This window comes from Pungitius pungitius, chromosome 8, assembly GCF_949316345.1.
Source record: "Pungitius pungitius chromosome 8, fPunPun2.1, whole genome shotgun sequence".
Classification (NCBI taxonomy): domain Eukaryota; kingdom Metazoa; phylum Chordata; class Actinopteri; order Perciformes; family Gasterosteidae; genus Pungitius; species Pungitius pungitius.
Genome location: NC_084907.1, coordinates 22,317,216 through 22,342,042, shown reverse-complemented (window position 1 = coordinate 22,342,042; position 24,827 = coordinate 22,317,216). Strand labels below are relative to the sequence as shown.

Genomic DNA, 24,827 nt, shown 5'->3' with positions numbered 1-24,827 from the left:
AGGGAAAACAAAGTTAAACCCACTTATTTTATGTTTTTGATCGGCTTGACTAAATTTTAGGCAACAATCTAAATAGTTTTTGTGATAAGTGTACAAAACATACAACCCTAAATCAGAACACCGCACCTATTTAAATGAACGAATGCCAAGATCACAATAAAAATATTGTATTCCCCTGCTTTTATTTGAGATATAGAAAATAGGGTGTACGCCTTTATGCCTTGATTGTGAAAGGTGCGGAACCGGAAGTCGGAAACTGCGACCATGTGTCCTCTAGAGTTTATTTGCATCTCCACACTCCCCAAATGAATAGCTGTAGAAGAATAGCCTTTTGCGACTTGAAACAGGGGCTGTCCGCCGCCTTCTCTCCGGGGAAACCGCCGACAAACCGCCGCAGGTGCCCCGAGGCAGCGCCGCCCCTCAGCCGGAGCCATGCCACCGGAGCCAAACCCCGGCTGAGGGCCATCGACCTGGCGCAGAAAGTCCAGCGGGAGAAGGCACCTCCTCCTCCGGCGGCGGCGGAGCCTTCGCCGTCGCGGCAGCAGAAGAGGGTGACGGAGCTGAAACGGTTGAGTCTGCAGCTGCAGGGCGTCCACCCCAACGTGCTGGCCAAGCACCTCCACAGAGGCGTGCTGTACCAGGACCGGGACGTGGTGGTCATCAACAAGCCTCTCGGGGTTCCTGTCAGAGGTAAATGGGGGTCCACTCACACTGACTGATGCACATCTTAATGTATGGGCAATACCCATATAATGATGATTTTATATTCAATGTTGGTCTGCTGATATATTGACATTATTCTCCAGTTGTAGTCTGGTGTTATATCATCAGCACTGGAATAGATTTCACACAAGTACGGTTAGAATTGTCAAACCATGTTAAAGCTGAACCCGAATACGTACCCATTTGGGGTTGTTGTTCTCAGATGACAGTGGGGCCACATCCATCTCCTCTGTGCTTCCCGTTCTCTCCAAAATGATGGATGGGTTGAAGATCAAGTCTGATTCTCAGCTGTTCCCTTGTCTGAAGCTGGAGAAGGAAACGACAGGAGCTTTCCTGCTGGCCAGGAGTGAAAAAGTAGTGGAGCACGTACTCAACCTTCACAGAAATAACCAAGTGCAGAGAACGTACTGGTAAGATACAGTTGTAATGTGGGGATGGAAGATAAGTGGTTAGATTCTTAACACGCTTCTAATCGTTCACTTGCGGCTCAGGGTCATCACAGTCGGTGTCCCTGTTCCAGCAGAAGGAGTGATTGACATTCCCGTCATAGAGAGAGAGGTCACAGGCCCTCGGCCACATTTCAAGGTGCCTCTTTTCTGTGGTTTTATTGCTGTTTTTCTTTATTCATCAACATCATCTTACAGAAAAATGTATTCCAAATATGACAATGAATTGCTGTATTCATTAGTTTAAAGAAAGTAGCAGTTTCAGCTTAATAATGCAAAGAGCTGCTTTCTTTTCAGTGTCGTCTCTTCCATTAGTTTGAACTTTGAACTTTTTATTATCACTATTTTCAGATGGCTCTCAGTCCTCTTTACAGAATGAACGATACTGGTGACGGTGTGACCAAGGTCCGAGCCCATCGGCAAGCCCACCCAGCAGCGACCAAGTACAGAGTCCTGGACAGCAGCAGTGGTTGCAGCCTCGTGGAGCTCCAACCTTTAACCGGTACCACTGCTGGCTTTTGCCACAGGAATTTAGTGCCAATTCATTTTTGGTAAATTCCTTTTTCAAGAAGTGTTCTGTTTTTCTTTTGTTGTCTTTCTTCTGTCCACAGGGGAGAAGCACCAGATGAGGGTCCACATGGCACTTGCTCTGACATGCCCCATTCTTGGTGACCACAAATATTCCCACTCGAACAAACTTGCCCCCCAGGTAAAATATGTTTACAATGTACCGTATGGAGCAACTCTTGCGGCATCGATACAGTGTGGAAAGTTTTAAGGGTATTTTCTCAAACCCATACAAATGGAATAGGCTCACCTACATCTCTACAGTAGCTCCGTCTCTGTCACTAAATATAATGAGTGCTTTGCATAATAAATCACTAACGGGTTCCTTTTGGTGCCCAGAAATTGCCAGACCGTGTGCTGGTAAGACTCGGACTGGAACAGAGCAAGATCCGGCACCTTCCCCTCCACGTGCACGCTCGACATGTCGCGCTGTCAGGACCCAGTGGGGCGGCCATCGGCGTGTCCTGTGCCCCCCCAAAGTACTTCATGCAGACGTTGAACCAACTGCAGTTAACTCTTCCTGATGGAAAGGACTAAAAATACCTTCGGCAATCCAAGTGATGCTGATGTCAGACCTCCACGCGGGGTCTGTGGGTATCATGTGTGTATCATGTGCGTATCATGTGTGTATCATGTGCGTATCATGTGCGTATCATGTGCGTATCATGTGTGTATCATGTGCGTATCATGTGCGTATCATGTGCGTATCATGTGTGTATCATGTGTGTATCATGTGTGTATCATGTGCGTATCATGTGTGTATCATGTGTGTATCATGTGTGTATCATGTGCGTATCATGTGCGTATCATGTGTGTATCATGTGTGCCATGAATGTGTTTTGTTTTGTTTGCTCTCATGGTTCTTTTGTCTTTGGTACGATAAAAAATATCTCTGCTTTCCAGATGCGTCACAGATTTCATTTGGACTCAAATCTTCCAAAATGAACACTACTTTAGGATTTTTGAAACATATGTTTTCAGCAGAAGTTTAAAGAAAATGTGGAACTAAAGAAAACGCTGCCACCACTAATCTAAAGGTTGAGTGGTGAGAAGCAGAAGAACAGACTCATTTCATGGCTTTACTCATCCTACTGCACTCTATACAGTAACTTAGGACTTTTTCACACTTATAACATATTAGTTTGTTTTATCAGTTCATAATAAGTTACAGTGATAGTTTTACCATGTCTGCTGAAGGTATTTCCTTGTTACCTAATGTAACACAGCAAGGGTTTGTCGCTTTTCTTCTGAATTCAACCACAAACAGTGCAAAATAAATTCCTTTTTGAAAGAAATCATAAAATACTTATTCCGTGAATTTCCACCCATGGTGGCCTTGTTCTACGCTTCCATCGCTAAAGTAAATGAAGCAGTTAAACCATATCTGCATTCAACTGGGCAAAACCCTGTTGCTTATTTAGATTGCATTAAGGTTAAATGTAATAAATACATTTATAGTGATAGTCCTTCCATTGTTGCTGCTCTTCATATTAATTGGTAAGTTAGACATTGCCACCTTTAAGCGCTTTTATAAAAAACCACATCGTGTAGTTATTTAAAACCATTTTAAAGGAGTTTTATTCTAATAGACGCAATGTATTTGACAAACTACATTTTTTTTACTAAAATGGAAACAATGCTTTTGAAGTGCAGCGTTTCCTACAGAATTCTGTCTTCCTTTAACACTGTTGAGGTACTTGTAGTCTACTTTGAGTATTTCAGAAGGCAATATTTATTTATAAATACATTTGCATTCCTTTATTCAATATTCTTTCAGGGCATTTTTTTAAACGCCTTCTGTGTAAACCTAACAACATAATTTGTAGAGATCCAAATCTGTAATCTGGTAAGAGGCACCATTACGGTTTGAATTCATTATTAAAAAAGGCCCCAAACGACTCCTTAAAAGTTAAGAGCTGCATTTCTACATCTGGTGCTAAATACTCAACTGTCAATTTGGAATTATCCCGACTTGGTACAAATATAAACGCTGTATTAACTCAACAAAGGGTTTCCATCCGGATGTCCGGTTTAATAATCTAACGTACATACAATAATTTGGCAAAATTGTCAAAGAGTGATCTAATCAATAGCTTTGACATGAGAATCATTTTTCCAAATTCCTGAATTACTACAATATAGAACTTTGACCATGTGACGATTTGAGGATCAACTCACTCAATGATCCACAAGCATAAATTATGTCTTCTTTTTTTTTTAAAACAGGCACAAGTTTTTCAGCTTTAAACGTATCAATACATCAATACATGATCCAAAATGCAGTTAATATAGAAAATAAAGTTGCGAGAGGTGGTCCCTGTAATTGTCCATTAAGATGTCATGTAGTTGGACTTGGAAGAGACTATTTGGTAAATGGTCTGTGGGGTTAAGTAGTAAAGGTTAAATATCCCCACATTGTTTTGATGCATTTACAGGACACTGCAGCACCTCTGCAGAGCTCAGGAGGCCAATCATAGTCCAGCAGGGTGAGACTCAAGTCTCCGTTACTTGCCAGTTTAAAGGTTACAGAGGCAATGGCTTACAAAGGTAGTCGAGAAAAAGAACAGTCCAACCAATCAGCTGAAAACAGAAGAAAAAAAATATCTTTGCTGTTGTGATGCATTCCTCAGAGAGAAATAATGATTGATCCCTTTCATGTGAGATGATGGTCATGGTGGTTTAGAGAGTCAGGGTGGATTCTGCATAGTCAACAATCAGCAACCAGAGGTCCCCACGAGTCCTCTCCATTTAGCTCATGACATCCGGACTGGCGCAGATGATCTCCTGGATCTCTCGGACCACAATGATGCGGGCCAGAACCTGCTCCACCTGCTGAGCCGTGAGGGGCTGAGACGAGTACCACATGGGGCTGTTGGGGGCGACGACAGGCTCTGGAGTCATGTAGTAGGCGTCGTTACGTCCCTTCACGCTTTGAGGACTGGAAAAGGACGGTTAAATAAACAAAAGGGAGTTTAGTGTTTGTTTGTTTTTTACAATAAAGAATGATTCAGTTACAAAAGGATTCATTGGGTGACTCACCATTTGAAGAGATAAAAGTCATAAAGTTTAATTGGGCAGCGAAGGGGATTCTCGGGGTCCTCGGCCTGCTCCTCATACATGTCATCAGTTCCTGAAACAGAAACGACGGGTCAGCGAGCTGTGGTCAAAGGCTGTGCCTCAGAGCCAGAACCACACGAGTGCCTTACTGTTTTGAGCACCTTTCTGTCCTGCGCTGTTTGGACCTTGTCCTTTGAGAAGGCGGATGCTGGTGGCCTTGTCCTTGGCATTGGCCGGGTTCTTCTTTGTGTGCCTTAGGACCTTTGAGAAAGCTGCTTTCATGTGCTGTTCAGTGGTCATCAGGTGGAAATGCCTGTGACGAACCACAAACACAGTCATCGCATCTCAACTACATGCCTGGATCGACCAAGAGAAAACACTCAGGCTGTTTGGTGCAGGGACGAGGTCACTCACTTAGTGTTGAAATACATTAGCGTTGTGAGCAATGTGGCTGGTGAATGTGCACCGAGCTGTTTGCACTCCCACAGCATCTCCTCTGTCACGTGACTCGGGATGACATAACCTGAGGTGGAAACACACACAATGAGCAATTCTTCCCATTAAACAATTAAAAGATGAATGTTGATCATCTCTTACCTAAAGGATGGACACTGGGTTTCCAACCGTCCAGAATTTTGTGTAAACAACCACAAAAACGTGTGTAGTACGGATCAGAGAAAATGTCGTCCACGCGGCCGTTCTCAAAGAGATACTGACATGAGAACAAAAACAAACAGCTGGTTAAATCTCGTATCGAGACATTTGGCGTCACGCGGCGCTGAGCATTGGGGAGGCTAACCTTTTGTATACACAAAAAAACATAATATAGAACATCGGCTGTGAATTGCTCTTCGTCCGATCCCCGCGCCTCCTGCGTCATCAGGGAGAGGCCCAGGTTCAGCTCGGCGACGGCGCTGGACACCAAGTCCTCTTGGTACCGCAGCGGCTGGCGACCTGACAGACGGAGGAGGCAACGTTGTTGTCAGTGCTGTGACAAATAACGGCAATTAAAGGTTCTCAGAACAATGCATTGGGAGTCAAGACAAAAGTGAGTATCTACTTAGAAAATGGCATCAGTTTTTTTTAGGGATGTGACTAATTGTTAGTGGACTTACGTCCTATGGGGGCAAGCTTGGTCTTTTCCTGCTTGTTTAGCTCTGCGTTTTTTCGCTTCACCCAAAGACGCCAAACCTCCAGGCCTTCCTCTGGCTTCAGGCAGATAGGAACCATAATCTCTGTAGGGGGTTCGTTACCCTCCGTCTCCATGTGGCCCTGCAGGAAAGAGTACGGCAATGACTTGTGGGGGAAAAAAGAGCCGCAAAAAAATGGATATCAGAACTGTATTTCCTGACTTTAACAAATTGTCTACTGTGTTTTTTCATGATGGCCACAGCACAGAAAGTATATATTAGGATTCCTTTTCTATGCATTGAGCTATGGAAACACAGGTTGCACAGCACTTATCAGGTAATGAAAAAGGTCCATTCAAACCTGCAGATGGAGCTGCTGCTGCTCTTGTCCATCCTCTCCTTGGCTCTGCTGTTGATTTGGGTCCCAGATGTGTACCGACTGTGTGGCGTTGTAAGTCCCTCCTACAGTCTGCACTGCCACGGGGATGTGAATGTTCCCGTTCATGAACTGAGCTGGGAACAGGGTCTGTACAATTTCTTCCTGTGACCCAGCGGAGACCGACTGCACATCCGCGGACCGCGATGAGGAATTGGGGGACATTTTGTCCTTTCCGTTGGTGGTGGTAACCTGCATTGTGTTGTATGTGTCCTGTGGTATTGCAATGTGAGTTACCCCCTGCTGCTGTGGCGTGGAGTACACAGGGATGGTCCAGGTCTCGCCCGTGGGACTGGTGATTGTTCCTGTTGTGCTGTACAGTTGCGCGCTGTCAACAGTGAGCAAATCTGGCCGTAGGGACACATAGCTTTGCTGCTGCCCTTGAGGGATGGTTAGAACTGTGGCCACCTGTTGGCCCTGTGGTACAGCGTACGACACAGCGAGGGGGACGTCCACTTTGCGCTTCTTGGCAGGTTGGAGAACCGTTGAGACAGCGGCGGACCTCCTCTCTGCCTCCCTGGGAGAGTCCTGTTGCTGTGAATGAGACATGGCCTCTATGGTCTGAATCTGGATCTGTTGGCCATCTTGCAGTTGAATTTGTTGGCCACTTTGAAGCTGAATTTGCTGGCCCCCTGGAAGCTGAATCTGCTGTCCACCGTGCAGCTGAATCTGCTGACCGCTTGGGAGCTGAATTTGCTGGCCTCCTTGGAGCTGAATTTGCTGGCCTCCTTGGAGCTGAATTTGCTGGCCTCCTTGGAGCTGAATCTGCTGGCCTCCTTGGAGCTGAATTTGCTGGCCTCCTTGGAGCTGAATCTGCTGGCCTCCTTGGAGCTGAATTTGCTGGCCTCCTTGGAGCTGAATTTGCTGGCCACCCTGGAGCTGAATATGCTGGCCATCATGTAGTTGAATCTGTTGGCCTCCCTGTAGTTGAATATGTTGGCCTGCCTCCAGCTGAATTTGCTGGCCACCTGGCAGCTGAATGTGCTGGATTTGTTGTCCACTTGACAGCTGGATTTGTTGTCCTCCGGCTACAGCTGCAACTAGCTGCGCCTGAATCTGTGGAACCCAGTTGATGAGGTCACAAGCCAGCATCACATGCATGATGCACATGATAACAGTGACGGTTTAAATGCATCCAGTACCTGCTGCTGCTGCTCCTCTGTGAGCTCTCCATGCTGGACAAAGTGAGCTGTTGAGATTCCCTGCAGGTCCTGCTGAGAAGGGGAGGCCACCTGAAGAACCTGGCCAACCGACTGTCCTTGCTGTTCCTGAATCTGAACCTGGCACACAGGGAGAATTGGAAGAATAATCAGGCCAGTCTGCAGTCAAATCAATAAATGGCTTTTGCAGTGATGGATTGAAGAAAAAAAAAAAAGGTGAATTTAGACATTTCTAACGATAATGTGAAGCTGCACTAGTAAAAAAGCTTTCAATAATCTGTTGAAAGACCATTGAAAGGTGTTAAAGAACAACGTAAATGTTTCACTGAATGGATTGATTTTAATATGGGCTCATCATTACATTGAAGTTACCTAAAAACATGTTAAATACACCTGCAGTAGAAGGGCAGCCGTATTGTCAGGGGGGAATAATGAAAAACGGACAAAAAGAATCTGACAGTTTAGTCATCAATTAAAACTGTAAATCCTTCCTGATCCTGTGGATAAAAGTATCTACTTCAATGACTTTTACATTACATGCAATTTAGCTGACGCTTTTATTCAAAGCGACTTAACTCGCACCGAAAGACTAGAAACACCCCACAGGACCCCAATAGTCACTTGTTACATCATGACATTGGCATATAAACTAACCTGCACCTGAAGCTGCTGTTCAGACTCTTGATGCACGGACAGATGAGGTGAAATCTCTGCCGAGGTCACCTGTTCCGGTCATAATGCATGTGCATATATGAAGTGCAGCAGATTGACCCCCACAGTGAAGAAAATAAATACCACCATCTCGAAAAGCAATCACAAAAAAGCAAAGGGGGGCCAGCTCTTACCGGACCAGCCAGCTCTAAGAGGGAGCCGGCCACTTCGGTGCTGTCTGTGTACACACAGTTGGTGTCCTGCTGCTGGTACACCATGGCTGTGGTGGTGGCAGCCCCTCCCTGCTGGCTGAACTCCTGCAGCACCTCCGAGCCCTTGGCCAGAGACTCCAGGAACTCCTTCATCCTGTGCTGAGGAACAGTGCGGGCTTTCTGCCGTACATACTCATCGAAGGAGACCACCCCACTGTCCTGCTCATTCATCCTCAATTGACCTGGAGAGAAGCATTTTACAGTAGTTTAGTCCAAAACTGCTCACGTCTTCAACGCAGAGCGGATATTCATATGCACAGGGAGCGACCAATTAAACATACATTACATAATTAGCTGACTAATGTCATTTAAATCTGCTGGGAAATAAGTGGACGTTGCTACAACACAGCATACGGGACAAAGTGCATTTGGGCTTCGAACACAAACACCGAGTTACGCGTCAAATGTTTCTAGTTACGTTGGGCCAAGTCATAGCTTTAGCAAACGGTACATTCTTGTAACATATGACACGTGTTGAAACGTTTATAGGTCCACAAACATGACGGCTCCTTAATGTTTAAGGATGGTATCAACGCTACAGCTAACGTTAATGGTTAGCAAGTTAGCTTCACGGTGCTAGCAAGGTAGTGTTTGGACACAGCCCATATGGATAGTTTAGTTGTTAACAACCGCGGGCTGTATTCAACACCACAGAAAACCACTTTGACGTCTAATCGCTGTAAATTACGCCATCGACAGTCGCTCGTGGAACAAAGCGACGGACATCAAAGCAGCAGTCCATTCATTGCGTGTAACATTAAGCTAGCTAATCGTCGTGCTAATGTTAGCCAGCTAGCTCGACGGCTCAGGATCCTGTCATGCTACCTTAAATAAAACGAAATCCTCTCCTTTCCGCCAAGGCACGGCGTTTAAAACTAAAAAGCCGAAAAACGTCTAACAGCTACCGTCACCACACCGTTGACTTAACGACATAAGTCAGTGCGGCGTGAACCCGCAGAACAACGCGGCGAGAAGGTTGCGAGAGAAAAAATGTTGCGGCGGGCGGGCGAGGTCTGACGTCTGCTTATTTCAGCGTGAGATCCGAACCACACACGACGGTGTTTTAATAAAAAAAACAAAAAAAAACGAGTTCCCCAGCTGCAGCAAAGCACATATTTGAGTATCCGTTTGAAGAGTCGTATCACAACAACCTACACTTCTCTGCTCCACATGCGAAACACCTCCGCCGTGTTTATCCCGTCAGGTTTAAAACGACGGAAGTTAGGCCCCAAAAAGACAACAACGCGACTCCTCTCCAGACTCCTCAGCCAGTGACGGCGTCCCGGGCTCCAACGACTCCCGTCCTCACACATGGCAATTTGGGGGGAAAGGGCATGGTGGCACAGGCTTGCAGAAATGTAAAGATATGTCACATATGGCAAGTTAGTTGGAAAGATTTAGTCGAATAATACATCTAAAGGAAAGCATTTATTGAGTGATTTTCATTCAAATTAAAACCGAATTGACACTTTCATATTACGTTGTACATCAGCCTCACTGTGATCTCAATATGCCACAAGGCCTGTGAAAGGACTGTGGAAGCTCAGAAAGATGCTGAGAAATGGACTTTATTTTGTTCACGTTGAGTCATTTTAAAACGAAACTAAAACATATACACTCTGCAGCGATGTTAAAATGCTTCCCATAAATGTTGTGGTGTTGGTAAACATTAGAATGCATGTACCTTTAACAAAATCTAACTTCCCCAGTCTGCCTTAAAGAGCTAGGCATGTGCAGCTGAGGGCCTGCCCCAGTTCTCTCCACAACAAACTGCCTCTCGCCCTTCTTAAGGTGGACCGACACAGATGCACTGGCTGCATTGGCCATGTCCCCATCACACTGGAGAGGAAATAGTTAATTCCCACACTCAATGCAGACCACAGGGGCTATGTGGTGGAAGCAGTGGAGAGAGTAATACACGTGTATCCTTAATAATTGTCTCAAATAAAATTGCTTACTGTAGCAATAAAAAGTTTTTTCCAAGCTTGCCTGTATTTTTACTATGAAAACTGAGTCTGCAAACCCACTGGATTACACAGTGGAATTATTGTGAAACTCTATATTACAATTTCTTCAATTTGGACCCTTCACAATTGCCAGAACAACCTGATACTGTACGATCAAGTCAAAGTGCAAGTGCGAACCAGAACACCCCTTACACCTTGGTAACAGTTCATTCAGATGGAAACAGTGACAGCGAGGAGGGCGACGAGCAGGTTGTTAACAGCGCAGCCTCACAGACACCCGTCATCCAAATGGTGTCTGAGCGGGACGACAGTGAAAACCTTCCTCGGTCTGGAATCACATCAACACCAGTAGTCACTCTGCACTGGCCAAGGGTTTGAGACCAAGGAGCTGACGACGCTGATACTTCTATTAAAATATACTCTCTAGTAGACGTGTGAGCTCTGAGGAAGAAGGCCGACGCATAACGCGGGAGTCATACATAGTAAAAGTTATAGAATTTATACACAATTTTTGTTCACTGGCTATAACTATTAGGGCTTACAAAATATGATCAGTACTTAATTGAAAATATCCACTAGCTACATTGTAAAATGAATTCAAAATTCAGGTTTGCAAATGGATTTCTCCAGCATTAAATAACAAGACTTTTCCTCTTCTTGACTCTCCCTGTCTCTCATTTTGAGGATTGCACAGCCCTGTACTCCCAGCCCTTCTGCTTGATCCTTCTTGCACCGGTCAGATCCTCTCTCGTGCTTCTCTGGCAGCCCTCCGTGTTGCTCTGCAGCTCCTTCTGTGGGCACGGGTCACCTTCGCTCCCTATGCTGTGGTCTTCCATTCTGCATGGGGTTCTTTGGCAAGTCTTTCACTCATCTACATCCATCTCGCACGTCTTGTATCTCAGTGGGTTTTCTCCACAGGGCATTGAGAAGCGTAAAAAGTGAGTAACAGCTGTTACTGCCTTCTTTGGGTTTATTTGCTTCTAGAAGTAGAGTGTCCACTGGCTTTATGGGCTTGTAGGGAACTGGAGGCGCTCAGGCTGGCAGTCAGTTCTTGGGCCAGAATTCTTGAGTTAGCTCGGGCATTTTCTTTGGTTGTCATGGGATGCTGGGATACTTGTCTAGAGACCATTCAAGGGGCGAACAGAAGTGAAGTGCTTAAAGGGGTGGAGGAGCTTGTGAGGTAGATTCTTAAAAAACATTTGAAAAGGGCCTCGAAGAAAACCCGGGTAGACCTGAGGCTAAGTAACTGGCAAACTACATCCTGTCCAGAAAAACGACTTGGTTATAAGGGGAGCGTTGAGTCTCCAGCTGCTGCACATCAGAAGGAATCATCTCCCTGAGCGCCCTCAGCAGTGATGCATCAGCATCACTGGTATGAAGATGATGTCACAGACCTCTTCGCTGTCTCTGTTGTCAGGAGCACCACTCTTTGTTATCCAGACTTCATGAAATCAATGACATAATGTGGACAGACAAAACTCTTCTCGCCATCTGATTGGTGTTTTTGTTTAGCTTACCTGAATAATAAGTGAAAGCTGATTGTTCTCATTGTGTATAATATCATGATGTAAACATTTTGCTTAGCTCGTCCCAATAAATTGCATATTTCCTCAATCCTGCATTTAGACTATTTGAAGTTTTGGTTTTGCACAAAACTGTCCGATTGGTCAATTTAGCACACAGATCAGGGTATGGTGGGCCCTCTTGTGGTTACAAATGGCAAATTTACACATTGATTTGCTCCGTTTGCAGGATGAGAAGTATCTATTCTATTATAAGTATCTAGGATATTGAAATGTATATATTTATAGAAAAAAGTAGTGCAAGCGTATGTAACTGACCTAAAGTGTCGAAAACATTGGGAATGCGGGACTTTGTGTCGGCATCCAGAGCTTACCCCGAGGGACGTTTACACCGTCCAACACTGAAAAAAAAGAGGCACCTGCAGCTCAGCACCCTGCATTTGTATTTATGCCACAATATAAAAAGTTCTCTCAGTATCTTTTGTTTCCCGGGCCACAATGTACTGCTAATAAAAACCCTGCTGCTCCATTGTTCAAATCACCTCAGATGCCGTGGTCTCCACAGTATCCATTACCTTTTTATCTTGTATTCCCCGTGGTACCTGGAATTTTCTACCCAACAAACCCTCCTCCTTTGCCTGCCACAAGCACAAAGGCTTCGTTAGCCACACCGGCCGTCACCACTAGGCATGATGAGAAGCCTCTTAAAACTACCACAAGGTCAATCTCAAGATCTTCAGTCCCACAACAGTAATTCATATCGTCGTCATCCTCAGACCTACCAGATCCCTGCGTTAGATCCTCCCAAGTATCCCTCTACCCACACCTTTATATGGCAGCACATTATGTTCCTCAGCCATCTCTACATTTCCCTCAAAGGCCCAAATCAGCTCCATGAAACTGGTACGAGTTCTTCTGACAGCCTCCAGGAACAACACAGACTCTCCTTTGGTTTTGGTGACTTAACTTCACGGATTTGGCCAGCCAAGCTGAGACATGTATAGTTTTAGATATAATAAGAGCAATTTCAGTTATTTTATTTTTTTTGGCCTAACGATGGTTATTACTGATTGACACTTTAATGAGTAGAATAACAACCAGAATAGCGAGGACTTGACATTAAAACACGTTCAGAACACACATCTACAGCAACAACATTGACTTTACAACACTGTGAATTACGCGCATCACCTGCATGGATCTCACCGGACGGGTTTCTGCTGCTCAGCTGTTCTGACGTCGACACGCTATCTGACGTCACCGTGGGAGTGTTCCACCATCGGGAGAAATGAACGGTCATCAACACAATCCTCTCAGCGCCCATGTAAGTTGAAGCATAGCAAAACACACCTTTTACGAAACGTTCTATGAATGAAATGTGTTTAGGTGTGCTGCGATCCGATCCGCCCGGAAGGGGCTGCGGTCGACTAACCGCTTTTCTCCCACAGTCGCCGCCCGCCTGGCGAGGCGCCCCGGGCCGCCTGGACCTAGCCATGGCCGAAGCGATGTTTTTTAGCTGGAGCGTCTAGCCAGCCCGCTAACTGACAGGCGGCGAGGGGGCGCCTGTTTTGCCGCCCGGGAGCGTCTGGACGGGGGCTTCGTTTGAACGTTAGTTACATGTGAGTGGTCGGGGAAAGCGTATCGCGTGTGCTTTTCAGTGAGGGTTTTACTTCTCAGAGACAACACCCAGGCTCGGGCTCAATTATTTCATTATATCGCAACGGTCGGAAACCAAATGTGTCAAATTAAATTGAACTACTTTTAGCTGACTGAACAATTTGGGCTTCGTTCACAGTTAAACTCAACTCGGTTTATATTACCGGTTCAGAGAGGCAGGTCCGAGCTAATAACCTTCACTGTGAGGGATGTAGGACTTAAATCCTCCACCGTGAAATACAAGACTCCTCCGAGGTGTGATTAAGAGAGCGTGGTGGGAGCATGTGGCAGATGGCTCACCCACAACCATCTGAGTCCACTGAGCTGTTCACACCTGCGAGGGCCGCTTTATTTAGTTGGAAAGGATTCTTTTTATAAAATGGAGGAACATGGAGTTCCATGTGTGCTGATGACATACACGGATGTGACCCTTGTTACGACTCGGGTTCTTTGTCAACGTAGTGTGACAGTTTGCACTTTCTTGCAAGATTCAATTTTAGTTTGATGAAGAATCCGGATTATATTGTATAATTTACCAGTAATGATGTGATACAACGCGCCATAATGTTGATTTGAAGTTATTAGAACAGGTGAATCAGTGATCTACTGGATTGTCCTGGGACGTGTGTGTATCACGTTACGTGATGATGGCCACCATCGGATATACACTGGTCCCTATCCCATCAACATAGATTATATAAAACATGGTCTGCTATTTGTTAATAATTTAGAGGCTTGACACGGCAACGTTGGAAAGGTGTTATGCGAAAGATTCACTAACCCTAACTGCACAGTAGCACAACGCCATGACCTCGCCCCTCACGGCAGTGCCGGTGTGCGTTGTGACGTAAAACGAGCACCTCCCGGTGCACCACGTTAGCTCGTGCTGCTAGCTACCACAGGGGCAGACAAGCCATCAAAACGGGGGCAACGGTTCATCCGGACTTCATCTACCGCAACGGTTAGCACCACCCTTCAATAAGGCGACAAACGGCGTGGACGTTTCCCGCTTTTATGCGATACATTTGGTTGTTTTAGGGCGCGGGCCTTCGGACGTTGGCTAGCGAGCCGCTAATTGCATCCTCTTCTTATTTTTAGCTGGTGTTAAACCGCCGGGCTCAGACCACAGCAACGCGTTCACGTCACGCATGAACACCGCCAGGTAACGTTGGACTATGTACGAGATGTACTGCATCCCGCCATCTGCTTTTACCTCAGTAAGCACACGCGTTACTCCTGTTGCCCTCCATGTAATTACACCGAATGCACCTGTAACTCGTGGAGTAATTGATTCCACGTTAAACCCAAGCTGCGTGCTGCTAACACGCACTAACACGCGCGAACGTGTTCAACGCAACAGTCTTGAGAGAGAAAAGGGAAACTTTTATGGTTGCTACCAAAGGGTGGCGATGATCTCATCGTGATGACGGTATTCACGCGGAGCGCGAGGCTTTCTGGGTAACGCTGTGCAGCGTCACCATTAACAATGAACGTTGAGTGACTTGATCTCCGCTGATTCCTTCACTGCAGATAAGCCCGCCATTAATCACCATTAAACAATTAATTAAACTCTAACGTTGACCTTGAAGCTTTGTACAACATTGAAAACGGTGCCACTTTGAGCCACTTTACTGTTTTGGCTTATTCCAAAAATAGTGGAAATAGTTGGTTTGCGTTGAGTGATCATTGTTATTCACCTTTGTTCCATTGGAATGATGCCCTCAAATAATGGTTTTAATAATCATATAATAATGATTATATGAATCCTACCAATAATTATGACAACAATACTTGATAATAAGCATAGTAATCTGTAGACCAGCCAATGACAAACTTTTTGTAATACATTTTTCATTTTGTGGCATAAATGGTCGGATTGTTCTCATACAGCATACAATCATTGATTGTTATGGTTTATATACATTGAATGCCATTAGTATCAGCTATAAAGCATCTTTACTAACAAGTGGGATGTGAGGATTCTTAAAATAGCAACTGATGTGTAGACCTGATGGTATAAATATCTGACTGTTCAATCCAAACTTTCTTTTTCTCTGCTCTACCCTGTGCATTTTGATGATTCATGTTCTACATTTATTTGAATTTCTAGGGGAACAGACTGAGCAAATGCCTATGTAAATCCATAGTCATGGTGATCATGTACATTATACTTTGTTTTTAATAGTTCATACAGCATTTATTGGAGACTTCTGAATAACTCTTTCGATTTAATAAATCAAGATGTAACCCCTGTGTCTGAAATGGTCATTTTCAAAATGTTGCAATCCCCTTCTTAGCAAACCCTTTCTCACCCTGTCTTGCCTCTGTCTTGTTTTGTCTTCGCAGCATGTTATTTTCCTAAATGTCCATGGGAACAGCTGACTACATTTTGACAGCTATCAGTTTTCCATTTGTAAGACTTACACGGAGGAATCGGTCCAATTGTCTTGGATTGAGCTCTTCTGTGTGTTAACAGAGCCACAAATCATCTGCTGATGATCACATCTGAAGGTATGTTTATCTGTATCTGCTGAGTTATGTGCGTCTCTACTGTATTTAAAGCGTTTTGTTTCTTTAGATATAAGAATAATATTATCACTTTGACTGTAAATCAATATGTGTGTGTGTGTGTGTGTGCTATAATTACAGTTTTACTTCCTGCCGGAAGGCACTATTCACTCAGTTCACACACTGAACCTGACTAGTCATAGAAAATGATGAGAACACATAAAAACAATGCAAAGGAGCTGCTGAATGAGCCCATTTTTAGTATCTATTGCTGTATTTCTTTAGCACAATCTGAAACTCATGAGTTCTAATGTAGGACTATTTGAATAGAGCATGTACGCCAATGTAGCAATGACTTCAAGATGCACAGCTTTGTCATTTTGTAGAAATGTTAAAAGCTTAAATGCTGCTAGACATGCGCTGTGCAGATGATGTGACCTTGTAGCACTACATGTACGAGAGGGAGAGGCCGATGTTTGGTGACCCACTTTGGAAAGAAAACGTTGCCCTAAGCCTCGACGAGTCGGACGTCATCATGTCTTCTATTGTAGACGAGAGCTATAGTTGTGTGTCTTGTCCCCAGGTTTCACTGCAACACGTTACTGAGCAGCATTGTCTATTTATCAGTGGTTCAGGTTCAGGAAATGAGTAACGTTCATAGATAAAGCTGTGTTAAATCAGTTGTCTATGTTGTTGCCTGTTCCACATATGATAATTATTAGCCTTAACATTACGACATTCATATCCTAGAGCCAGTCAAATGTGCACTTATAGCCTACGTAAGTGAGTTTTAGAGCAGCAGCCATGGATCCACGCATATAACTAAGTTTAGACGACTGTGGTTTAAGACATGATGCCAAACATAACTTCATTATCTTTCACTTATGTTGAATTAATGTAGTTTAGAGTTTCCATTGGTTTTTTGATTCTTAAAGTATTGTCCTCATAGACGGGGGATGTTTGACGTGAATATGTTGATGTATTCATTTGTTTTGAGTAATAAGGCGGATGGCAATGAGTGAAAAGTAATACAATTAAAAAAGAAAATGCAACCATTGTTGAAGCATTTTGGTGTCTGCTGTTATGACTGCATTAAACGCCACCACCTGCCCTTCTACAAAGGGCTTTCTGATCCAACACCGCACAGCCAACAGCAGTGAGTCACCCGCTTGCACTAATGGAACCTTTTATTTGTTGCTTTTGGTATTTCGCTGCTGGCTTGTTGAGTGACACTTAGTGCCGACTAGTAGAACCCTTTATTCCAGTTGTCTGCAAAATAATCTGTGAGCTATAGACATGTCAAATTTACTATTAATAAAGAGTGAATGAATTATAATCTGTTCTTTACAACAAAAAACCCTGAGCTGTAACTATTGTTAATGCGTACTATTCAGGTTTTATTTAACTACATGTGGTTCAAGGCAAAGCAGAAGTGTTGTGGCTTCATAGATCAACACCCAAGTAAAAATATGACATCATTACCTTCTGAGATCATCAATCATCATAATAAAGCTAATAGCTGCATCCCTTCTGGGTTTGATGGTCCTAAACAGTCTTGACCTTGAATTAAATGGTGTCCAATCAGTTCAGGTACTGTGAATAAAAGCTGTTCGTTAGGCCTTTTGAACTCAAATCAAATATGTAAAAATGGATATTTGTATTTAAGTATAATGGCTCTTAGTTGGCTGAAGGTCTCTCAGTACATTTGTCTCCCAACACCCCCCCCCCCCCCAGATGAGACATGATAAAGATGAGTTGTGCAGTGACAGATTCTTTGAGCAACACGACGTTCATGTTTGATTTTATGTACAGGCATTATTTAATGTACGAGATTAAGATTCAACAGTCATTGACAATTTCATTTAATCAGCATATTAGCAGCTTTTACCTGCTGAAGCGTCCTTTTACATCCATTCTTCCTGGTTTAGGTCTGTTCATTTCTCTGTGATGCTACAATAGGCCGATTTCTGATGTATAGAAAACATGATTTACTTATTTTTTGTTTCCATTTCTGTTCATTTAGCTAATCCCGAGTTGTGTGTCAGTAGAGGAGAAGCCGGGCTGATGGTAAGCTTTCTGTCACTCTCTTTCTCACCTTCTCCTCCTGCTCATCACATGGAGATAAACCCATTTGAGGGCCAGAGCCTTGGGATGGTCCTTTACATTCCAGGACGTGGCCTCGTTACAATGAGGGGAGACCGCCGTGGGTCGTTGACACCTTTATCAGTTGAGATTTGGATAATAATCCCTTTCCTTAGTATTTCATTTACATTTTTGTAGTCTCTCTGAATTATGTTGATCATTATTTCCATTATGAATACTTTCTGAAATAAGATTATTCCCTTTTATCAAAGGCTTCAACATGTACAAGATCCCAAACAATGACATTTCAGAAACTATTCTCTTTATTTTGTAGAGATTGGTGTTTTTGCCTCACTGGGTCAGACACGCTGGATGTTTCTGGTCCATAAACCCAGTTTATGTTGCTTGATGTTGTTTTATATTCTTCTGCTTATTATGTTCATCACTCACTGCTGCATGTCATAATTCATTTTATTTTCCTTTTTGTGGTAGACAAGCATGACATTGAGCCAAGCCACAGATGCATGTCCACTCAAAGGGCCCAACTGAGCACCACCCGGCTCTCAGCAAGTCGCTCAGAGGGGGGGGGCGGGGGTGTCGACGGGACGTAGCTCGTCCGCTGCACCCCCGCGTAGCAGCTCCCTGAGAAACTGGAGGTCTCAGATGGATCAGGGTAGTAGTGAGCAGAGCCCAGAGGAGCCGGACGCGGGAGGCCGAGCGGAGCTGGAGGTCGGCAGGAGGCCGTCGGAGTCCGAGCACGGCTTGTCAAAGATTACCCACAATGCACTGGAGAACATGGGAGCGTTGGGCCATGGCCTGAAGCAGTTCTTCCAGCCACAGCGCCGACGCTCCTCCGTTTCCCCACATGACTCTGTCTCGTCCTGCACAGGCGCCCCCCCCTCCGAGCCCACTGATGTAGGGTCCGAAGTGGGGGACGCTCCCGCCTCCTCGGCCCTGCCTTTGGATTCTGACAACCCTGCCGCTTCCGCCCCTCCCGCAGCTCTGAGCCGCGTTCTGCAGCAGATCCGAGGCGCCCCACCAATGAAGCGAGGCACCAGCCTGCAGAGCCGCCGCAGCAAGGTGGGGGGCACCGGGGAGCCTCCCCAGAAAGGGAGCCCACAGATCCACCGGCGCAGCACCCATGAAGCCCTGCTGCAGGCCGGCCGGCCGCGGTCCTCCTCCACCACGGACACGCCCACCAGCCCGGCTCTCGCCGACGTCCTCCTGACGTCCGGCTACCACTCGACGGAGGAGCCTGACAAGGTGAGAAATGACCATCCAGTGCTTGTACGTTTGTTGGAAGTCCTGCTCTGGGAGGTCTGTCGGTTCCTGAGTGCCAGGATGTGGGTCCGTATGGAGAACATTTAAATTGATTTGTTCTCCCTGTGAGTCATAATTCATTCAAATCTAGACATGAAACACACTCCTTGATGCACTGTGAATATCTCCAATTTCCTTTTATTTGCTTAGAAATCACTGGTAGAAAAAGACTTCTTATAACTTCAGAACATGTCTCGTTTTCATCATGCGGCTTTCTTGAGTACAGAAAGTAATCATTGTCTGCACTGAGGACTCAGAAGCTGCTAAAAGCTAACATGACTTTCCTAAAGGTTATTCTGATGCTGTAAACCAAGATAAGACAAAAGGTCACGGATTTTGGGACTTTAGTATGATGGGAATTGTAGTGCAAAAGCTCAGAACTTGTTTGTCCCAAATAGAATAAATAAAACGAACAATAGCAGTGAAAAATGCTTAAGAATGATCTTTTTACTTATGTGAACATGAGTGTCCCTCATACATTATAGTATTACTAGAACCTCTATCTCTGTAGAAATATGTACATTATTTCCTCTAAAGTCATAATAATACTTATACACTTTTATTATCTCTCATCGTACATGATCAGTACAACTCTCAAAATCATAATAGAAAGAGACATTGTTCATTCATGCATCACATTGTGTTTGTTTAGAACTATAAAATAGAAGAGAAAACCGAGTCATGCCCTAAAATCTGTGCAAGAATGCAAGAATGTCCAAAGTGAATTGTGCAAATGTGTTAAAGGGCCTTAATGGCTTCGCTGTGCCTGGATGAACCGTGAATGGGAGATGAGCGGTGGAAGGTCAGCTATTGCCTTTGAGTAGTTGGTGCTTTAAGCCTTTCTAAATTTAGACTCCTGCAGGCTCTGAGTGTTCTTAAGGTCAGAGGAGGCTTGACAGGTTTAAAACGATTTTAAACAGTATTCACTTTAGATACTAGAACATTCTCACTATACAGAGACACCAACGTATTGACAGCAGCAGAATTCCCAGTGCTCGCACGATCCTGCATGACGATGACGTTCCATCCTGTTTTCTCCTGTTTCTTCATAATTTCCTCCCTCTTTTGTGGGCTGATTTTGAACAGCTGGATCGCTTTGATGGATCAGGCCCTGCTGTGTCACCCAACGCTCTCCCCTACGGTGCCGATGGCTACGACGTAGTTGACGGTACCCCAGACCCCCAGCGGACCAAGCTGGCCATCGCCCAGCTGCAGCAGAAGATCCTCAAACTCACAGAACAAATCAAAATCGAACAAACTGCGCGAGATGACAACGTGGCTGAATACCTGAAACTGGCCAACAACGCAGACAAACAGCAGAGCGCACGCATCAAACAAGTGTTTGAGAAGAAGAACCAAAAGTCAGCGCAGACCATCCAGCAACTGCAGAGGAAGCTGGAGCACTACCACCGGAAGCTCCGAGAGGTGGAGCACAACGGCATCCCTCGCCAGCCCAAAGACGTCTTCCGAGACATGCACCAGGGCCTGAAGGACGTTGGTGCCAAGGTGAGCGCTGCACATCAAGAGAGCAGACTTCAGCTCTGCTGCTTCTATGTGAATATCTCTGATAGCAGTTTAGAGTAGTTTTGAAAAGGTGGCGCTTTCACTTGAAAGCAAAAACCGGAACTAGTTCCAGTTGAGAGGTCCGTTTCAACAGATAAAAAGAACACACTGATATTGTTGGAAGGCCTCAGCGTGTGGAGTAAATCTTTTGAAACCAAGCAAAAGTAATGTAAGACAAATATTCAGTATTGCAAGAAGTAAACGTCCCGGTCAGCCCAAAGTGCAGAATTAGCCAGTGAGTCCTGTCTGTTACCAAGTCCACGGATGGTTTGGATTACACGGCGTTATGAGCTGAGGCGGCTCGCAGTTATTCGTATTGCTAACTCCACGCCCCCCCGTCACAGGTGACAGGGGGCCTCTCCAGTTTCTCTCATGCCACTCACTCCGCAGCTGGAGCCGTGGTATCCAAGCCGAGAGAAATCGCCTCCCTCATCCGCAACAAGTTCGGCAGTGCAGACAACATCGCAGCCTTGAGAGACTCCTTGGACGAAACCCAGGGAGACGAAGGCGTCGGCCCGGGGGGGGCGAGGGCCCTCGGCACCGGACAGTTGCAGTCCAGCCCGAAGTACGGCAGCGACGAGGACTGCTCTAGCGCTACGTCCGGCTCCGCGGGAGCCAACAGCCTGACCGGAGCCCCAGGAGGCCCCCCCAGCTCCAAGGGCCACACCCTGGATCACGGCCACGCCGCCGGCCTCGACGCCATCCTCCACGAGATCCAAAAGCTGCGGGAAAACCAAGGTCGACTGGAGGAGTCCTTGGAAAGCCTGAAGGCCCAGTACCAGCGGGACTACACGATGATCATGGAGGCCCTGCAGGAGGAGCGGTTCAGGTGTCACGTCACGCCGCGCACACGCATGGGTACAAGCAAATGGTCCTGGTTGTCATGTGCTGCTTCTGTCACTGCTCTGCAGGTGTGAGCGTCTAGAAGAACAACTCAACGACCTGACGGAGCTGCACCAAAATGAAATTCTGAACTTGAAACAGGAACTAGCCAGCATGGAGGAGAAGATCGCTTACCAGTCTTACGAAAGAGCGAGGGACATTCAGGTAAAAGTCACGCGGGCCAACGTGACGTCTCTGCTTTGTCACCGGAGCAGTTTGACTGACGGGGTTTTGTCTCCTCGACCTGCAGGAGGCGCTGGAGGCGTGCCAGACGCGCATCTCCAAGATGGAGCTGCAGCAGCAGCAGCAGCAGGTGGTGCAGCTGGAGGGTTTGGAGAACGCCACAGCACGGACCCTCCTGGGGAAGCTCATCAACGTGCTGCTGGCGGTGATGGCCGTCCTGCTGGTGTTCGTGTCCACGGTGGCCAACTGTGTCGTCCCCCTGATGAAGACACGCAGCCGCACGCTTTCCACGCTGCTCCTCGTCATCCTGCTGGCCTTCCTCTGGAGGCACTGGGAGGCCATTTCTGAGTACCTGCATCACTTCCTGCTGCACTCCAGATGACGTGGGCTCCGGAGCGGCTTTGATGAGTCACAGGGGGGGGACACGCCGCCCCGTGTCCACCGGGTTGAAGCTCAGTGGTCCTTTCCGTTCTGGCCTCGGAAGTCCGAAGCGTTGCACCAGAGCTTTGCCACTTTATCTCTTTTTGAAAAGAATAGAGTAGAGAATGGGGGTGGAGGGGGGGGGTTATTGAGGTACACTGCTGAGGGTGGACGAGGTGCTGAGAGAACCGCACGCTTGATTTCTCTCTTCTGAGTGAATTTGTTTACATGTGGGGAAATTGTCATTGTTTTCCCACAGAAGAAATAGTAATTCAGAGTTTTATTACGTATGAGCTAATTCAAGTGGTATTGTTTTGAAATCACCGCTATTTTTAATACTGTTGATTATTAGCTTTTAATTTACTGTAATGAGCTGACATCTTTTTTTGTACGTTCTCTCTTCTAGTCGCTGCTCTTTTGTTGTTCACTCAGTCTTTAAAAATCTCAGCTTCTGTGACCAACTCTTCCTGCTCATCACACTCTGAAGAAGTGGGTGCACATCAGCTGCTTTGCTCCGGAACCGCACACACACACACACACACACACACACACACACGCACACGCACACGCACACGCACACGCACACGCACACGCACACGCACACACACACGCACACACGCACGCACACACACGCGCGTCACTGGATCAAATAGGATGGATGTGTGAAGTCGGTAACACTGGATCTGCCTCCACCAGGATATTTCCATCATGAACATAGAGTTTGGAGAAGTGATTCTGGGCCAAATGGCTCCGTCGGTTCTGGTCTCATTTCCGCTGCAGAAGAATAATCAATTAACTGAATTAACATACTTGAAGAGCAATTAAAGTGCTCAAAGACTCAGTGCTTCCGTACTGTTTCTCTTAGTGACAATGAAATAGTAATACTTTTTAGTTGATTTTTTTATTTTTTAAAGACAAATAAATTTGCTGTTTTAAAATGTGAAATTGAAAGTAACTTGTATTCATCTCCAATATCATGATGTCTTTAAGCTGTATTTAACACAACAAAACGCCTCTTGTTGGTGTGACTCGCCTGTTGGCTTTAAGTTTTTAACACACTGTACTAAAGAGACGGAGACATGAGGTGGACCAGGTTCTGATTGTAGTTAATACATTATCCAACATGTATGCTATTTTCTGTCTTACTTTTTGCAAATGTAAAGAAAAAGAAAAGCGTACTCAGAATGTGACACGTTAACACTAAGAGTTGATGCACTCAGGAGGCTCTATATATATATATATATATATATATATCATTTAGGAATCCATGCGTTTCTTCGATAATGAATATTTGAGCGTACAGAAGAATGTTCTTCATGACACGTCAGGTTGGAGCGCAGACAAACGGGTCCGATCTGGAACAATCATTTCAGAAACTACTCTTAAAATAGAGAGCCGGTTCTTCAAAAAAATTCAGTTGAATTTAGGTCATGGTTGTGGTTTCCTGGGACCTTCTGTGTTGTTTTTTGATAAAACACACTGAGTATCTTTAAATTTCCTTTTCAAGGACAAAAACATTTTCATAACCTCCATCTAATTCTGGAGGAAGCGATGGCTGAAGGATCTACATCGTGTCTTCATTCCAGGTAGAGGTGTCACGCTCATATTCTCTTTGATAAACAAATCTGCAAATGTGATACAAAAAGTAAGAATACGATCTTTGTCACAATCAAATGCAGCAAATATAAAGTTTCATCGGCCTTTGAACTGAATCTTGCCCACTACACACCCACAGAATCATCTTATGAATCTGTGGGTGTGTAGTATTTATTATTATTATTAGAGCCGTAGGTCCCTCACTCCTCTGCAGAGGTTTGGAAGTGCGACGATGTGGCAGAATTAAGAATGGATTAAATGGAGATGAGGGCAATGGTCACAGGTAGGACGGGCAGACCATGGAGGAGCCTCGGCATCAGGCTCTCGATGCTCTGCTCCATGAGGGTGAAGCTCTGGAAACTCAAGCCTTCCAGCAGCAGGACACAACGAAGCAGTGATGGAGATCATTGAGGAGTGGAGCCTCTGGGAAGATCTTTGACTAAACTTAGTCTTTGGGATTGAAGATGAAAATGTAACACTAAACTAGAATATCCACCAATATAAAGGGTTTTAATCTGGTCCCAGTCTTAAATGTCAATTTCTGCAGATTATTAAACTGGTAACTAAAATCCGAGGTATGGCAACTATTTAGAGTCAGAACAAGACAATGGAGCCGTTACACTGAGTTCAGCCATTGTTGGTCTAAACATGACAGGACAAAGAAAAGCAATTCTAGTCTCAGACG

General features: G+C 45.3%; 3 protein-coding genes across 19 annotated transcripts; 2 read left to right on the top strand and 1 right to left on the bottom strand.

Annotated features, from left to right (window-relative positions):
* The first annotated feature begins 219 nt into the window (after positions 1-219).
* On the top strand, positions 220-2,636 carry rpusd4 (RNA pseudouridine synthase D4). Its single transcript, XM_037489857.2, has 6 exons — positions 220-690; positions 926-1,133; positions 1,215-1,308; positions 1,521-1,671; positions 1,781-1,878; positions 2,076-2,636. The coding sequence occupies exons 1-6, from the start codon at positions 306-308 to the stop codon at positions 2,271-2,273; spliced, it is 1,134 nt and encodes a 377-aa protein (XP_037345754.2). The 5' UTR covers positions 220-305; the 3' UTR covers positions 2,274-2,636.
* Positions 2,637-2,857: 221 nt separating this feature from the next.
* LOC119229473 (transcriptional regulator QRICH1-like) lies at positions 2,858-13,255 on the bottom strand. Of its 7 annotated transcripts, none has more exons than XM_037489838.2 (12): positions 13,124-13,255; positions 8,365-8,624; positions 8,174-8,242; positions 7,502-7,639; positions 6,285-7,415; positions 5,909-6,065; positions 5,593-5,747; positions 5,391-5,505; positions 5,208-5,316; positions 4,943-5,106; positions 4,776-4,866; positions 2,858-4,674 (listed from the first exon to the last, which is right to left on the bottom strand). In XM_037489838.2, the coding sequence occupies exons 1-12, from the start codon at positions 13,230-13,232 to the stop codon at positions 4,485-4,487; spliced, it is 2,688 nt and encodes an 895-aa protein (XP_037345735.2). In that variant the 5' UTR covers positions 13,233-13,255; the 3' UTR covers positions 2,858-4,484. The 7 variants fall into 7 exon arrangements, with proteins under 7 accessions (XP_037345735.2, XP_037345736.2, XP_037345737.2 ...); XM_037489839.2 differs by having other exon boundaries at positions 4,955-5,106; XM_037489840.2 differs by having other exon boundaries at positions 13,139-13,255.
* tmcc1b (transmembrane and coiled-coil domain family 1b) lies at positions 13,176-23,943 on the top strand. Of its 11 annotated transcripts, none has more exons than XM_062564023.1 (10): positions 13,178-13,256; positions 14,687-14,805; positions 15,935-16,099; positions 18,120-18,163; positions 18,267-18,322; positions 19,179-19,441; positions 20,585-21,004; positions 21,406-21,890; positions 21,973-22,108; positions 22,194-23,943. In XM_062564023.1, the coding sequence occupies exons 6-10, from the start codon at positions 19,220-19,222 to the stop codon at positions 22,506-22,508; spliced, it is 1,578 nt and encodes a 525-aa protein (XP_062420007.1). In that variant the 5' UTR covers positions 13,178-13,256; positions 14,687-14,805; positions 15,935-16,099; positions 18,120-18,163; positions 18,267-18,322; positions 19,179-19,219; the 3' UTR covers positions 22,509-23,943. The 11 variants fall into 11 exon arrangements, with proteins under 11 accessions (XP_037345742.2, XP_062420007.1, XP_037345745.2 ...); XM_037489853.2 differs by lacking the exon at positions 18,267-18,322 and adding an exon at positions 13,381-13,551 and having other exon boundaries at positions 13,205-13,256; positions 14,687-14,750; positions 18,671-19,441; XM_037489847.2 differs by lacking the exon at positions 18,267-18,322 and adding an exon at positions 13,381-13,551 and having other exon boundaries at positions 13,205-13,256; positions 18,671-19,441.
* The last annotated feature ends 884 nt before the right edge of the window (positions 23,944-24,827 follow it).

What these genes read in the sequence shown, in the direction of transcription:
- rpusd4 (XM_037489857.2), top strand. Translation starts at nt 306, where the DNA reads ATGAATAGCTGTAGAAGAATAGCCTTTTGCGACTTGAAACAGGGGCTG. An exon ending in TCTCGGGGTTCCTGTCAGAG is followed by an intron (nt 691 to 925) that starts GTAAATGGGGGT and finishes TGTTGTTCTCAG; the next exon opens with ATGACAGTGGGGCCACATCC. An exon ending in GCCCTCGGCCACATTTCAAG is followed by an intron (nt 1,309 to 1,520) that starts GTGCCTCTTTTC and finishes CACTATTTTCAG; the next exon opens with ATGGCTCTCAGTCCTCTTTA.
- LOC119229473 (XM_037489838.2), bottom strand. Translation starts at nt 13,232, where the DNA reads ATGACCGTTCATTTCTCCCGATGGTGGAACACTCCCACGGTGACGTCA. An exon ending in CAAGCTTGCCCCCATAGGAC is followed by an intron (nt 5,748 to 5,908) that starts GTAAGTCCACTA and finishes TCCGTCTGTCAG; the next exon opens with GTCGCCAGCCGCTGCGGTAC. An exon ending in TTTTTTTGTGTATACAAAAG is followed by an intron (nt 5,506 to 5,592) that starts GTTAGCCTCCCC and finishes TTCTCATGTCAG; the next exon opens with TATCTCTTTGAGAACGGCCG.
- tmcc1b (XM_037489845.2), top strand. Translation starts at nt 18,842, where the DNA reads ATGGATCAGGGTAGTAGTGAGCAGAGCCCAGAGGAGCCGGACGCGGGA. An exon ending in CGACGGAGGAGCCTGACAAG is followed by an intron (nt 19,442 to 20,584) that starts GTGAGAAATGAC and finishes GATTTTGAACAG; the next exon opens with CTGGATCGCTTTGATGGATC. An exon ending in AAAGAGCGAGGGACATTCAG is followed by an intron (nt 22,109 to 22,193) that starts GTAAAAGTCACG and finishes CTCGACCTGCAG; the next exon opens with GAGGCGCTGGAGGCGTGCCA.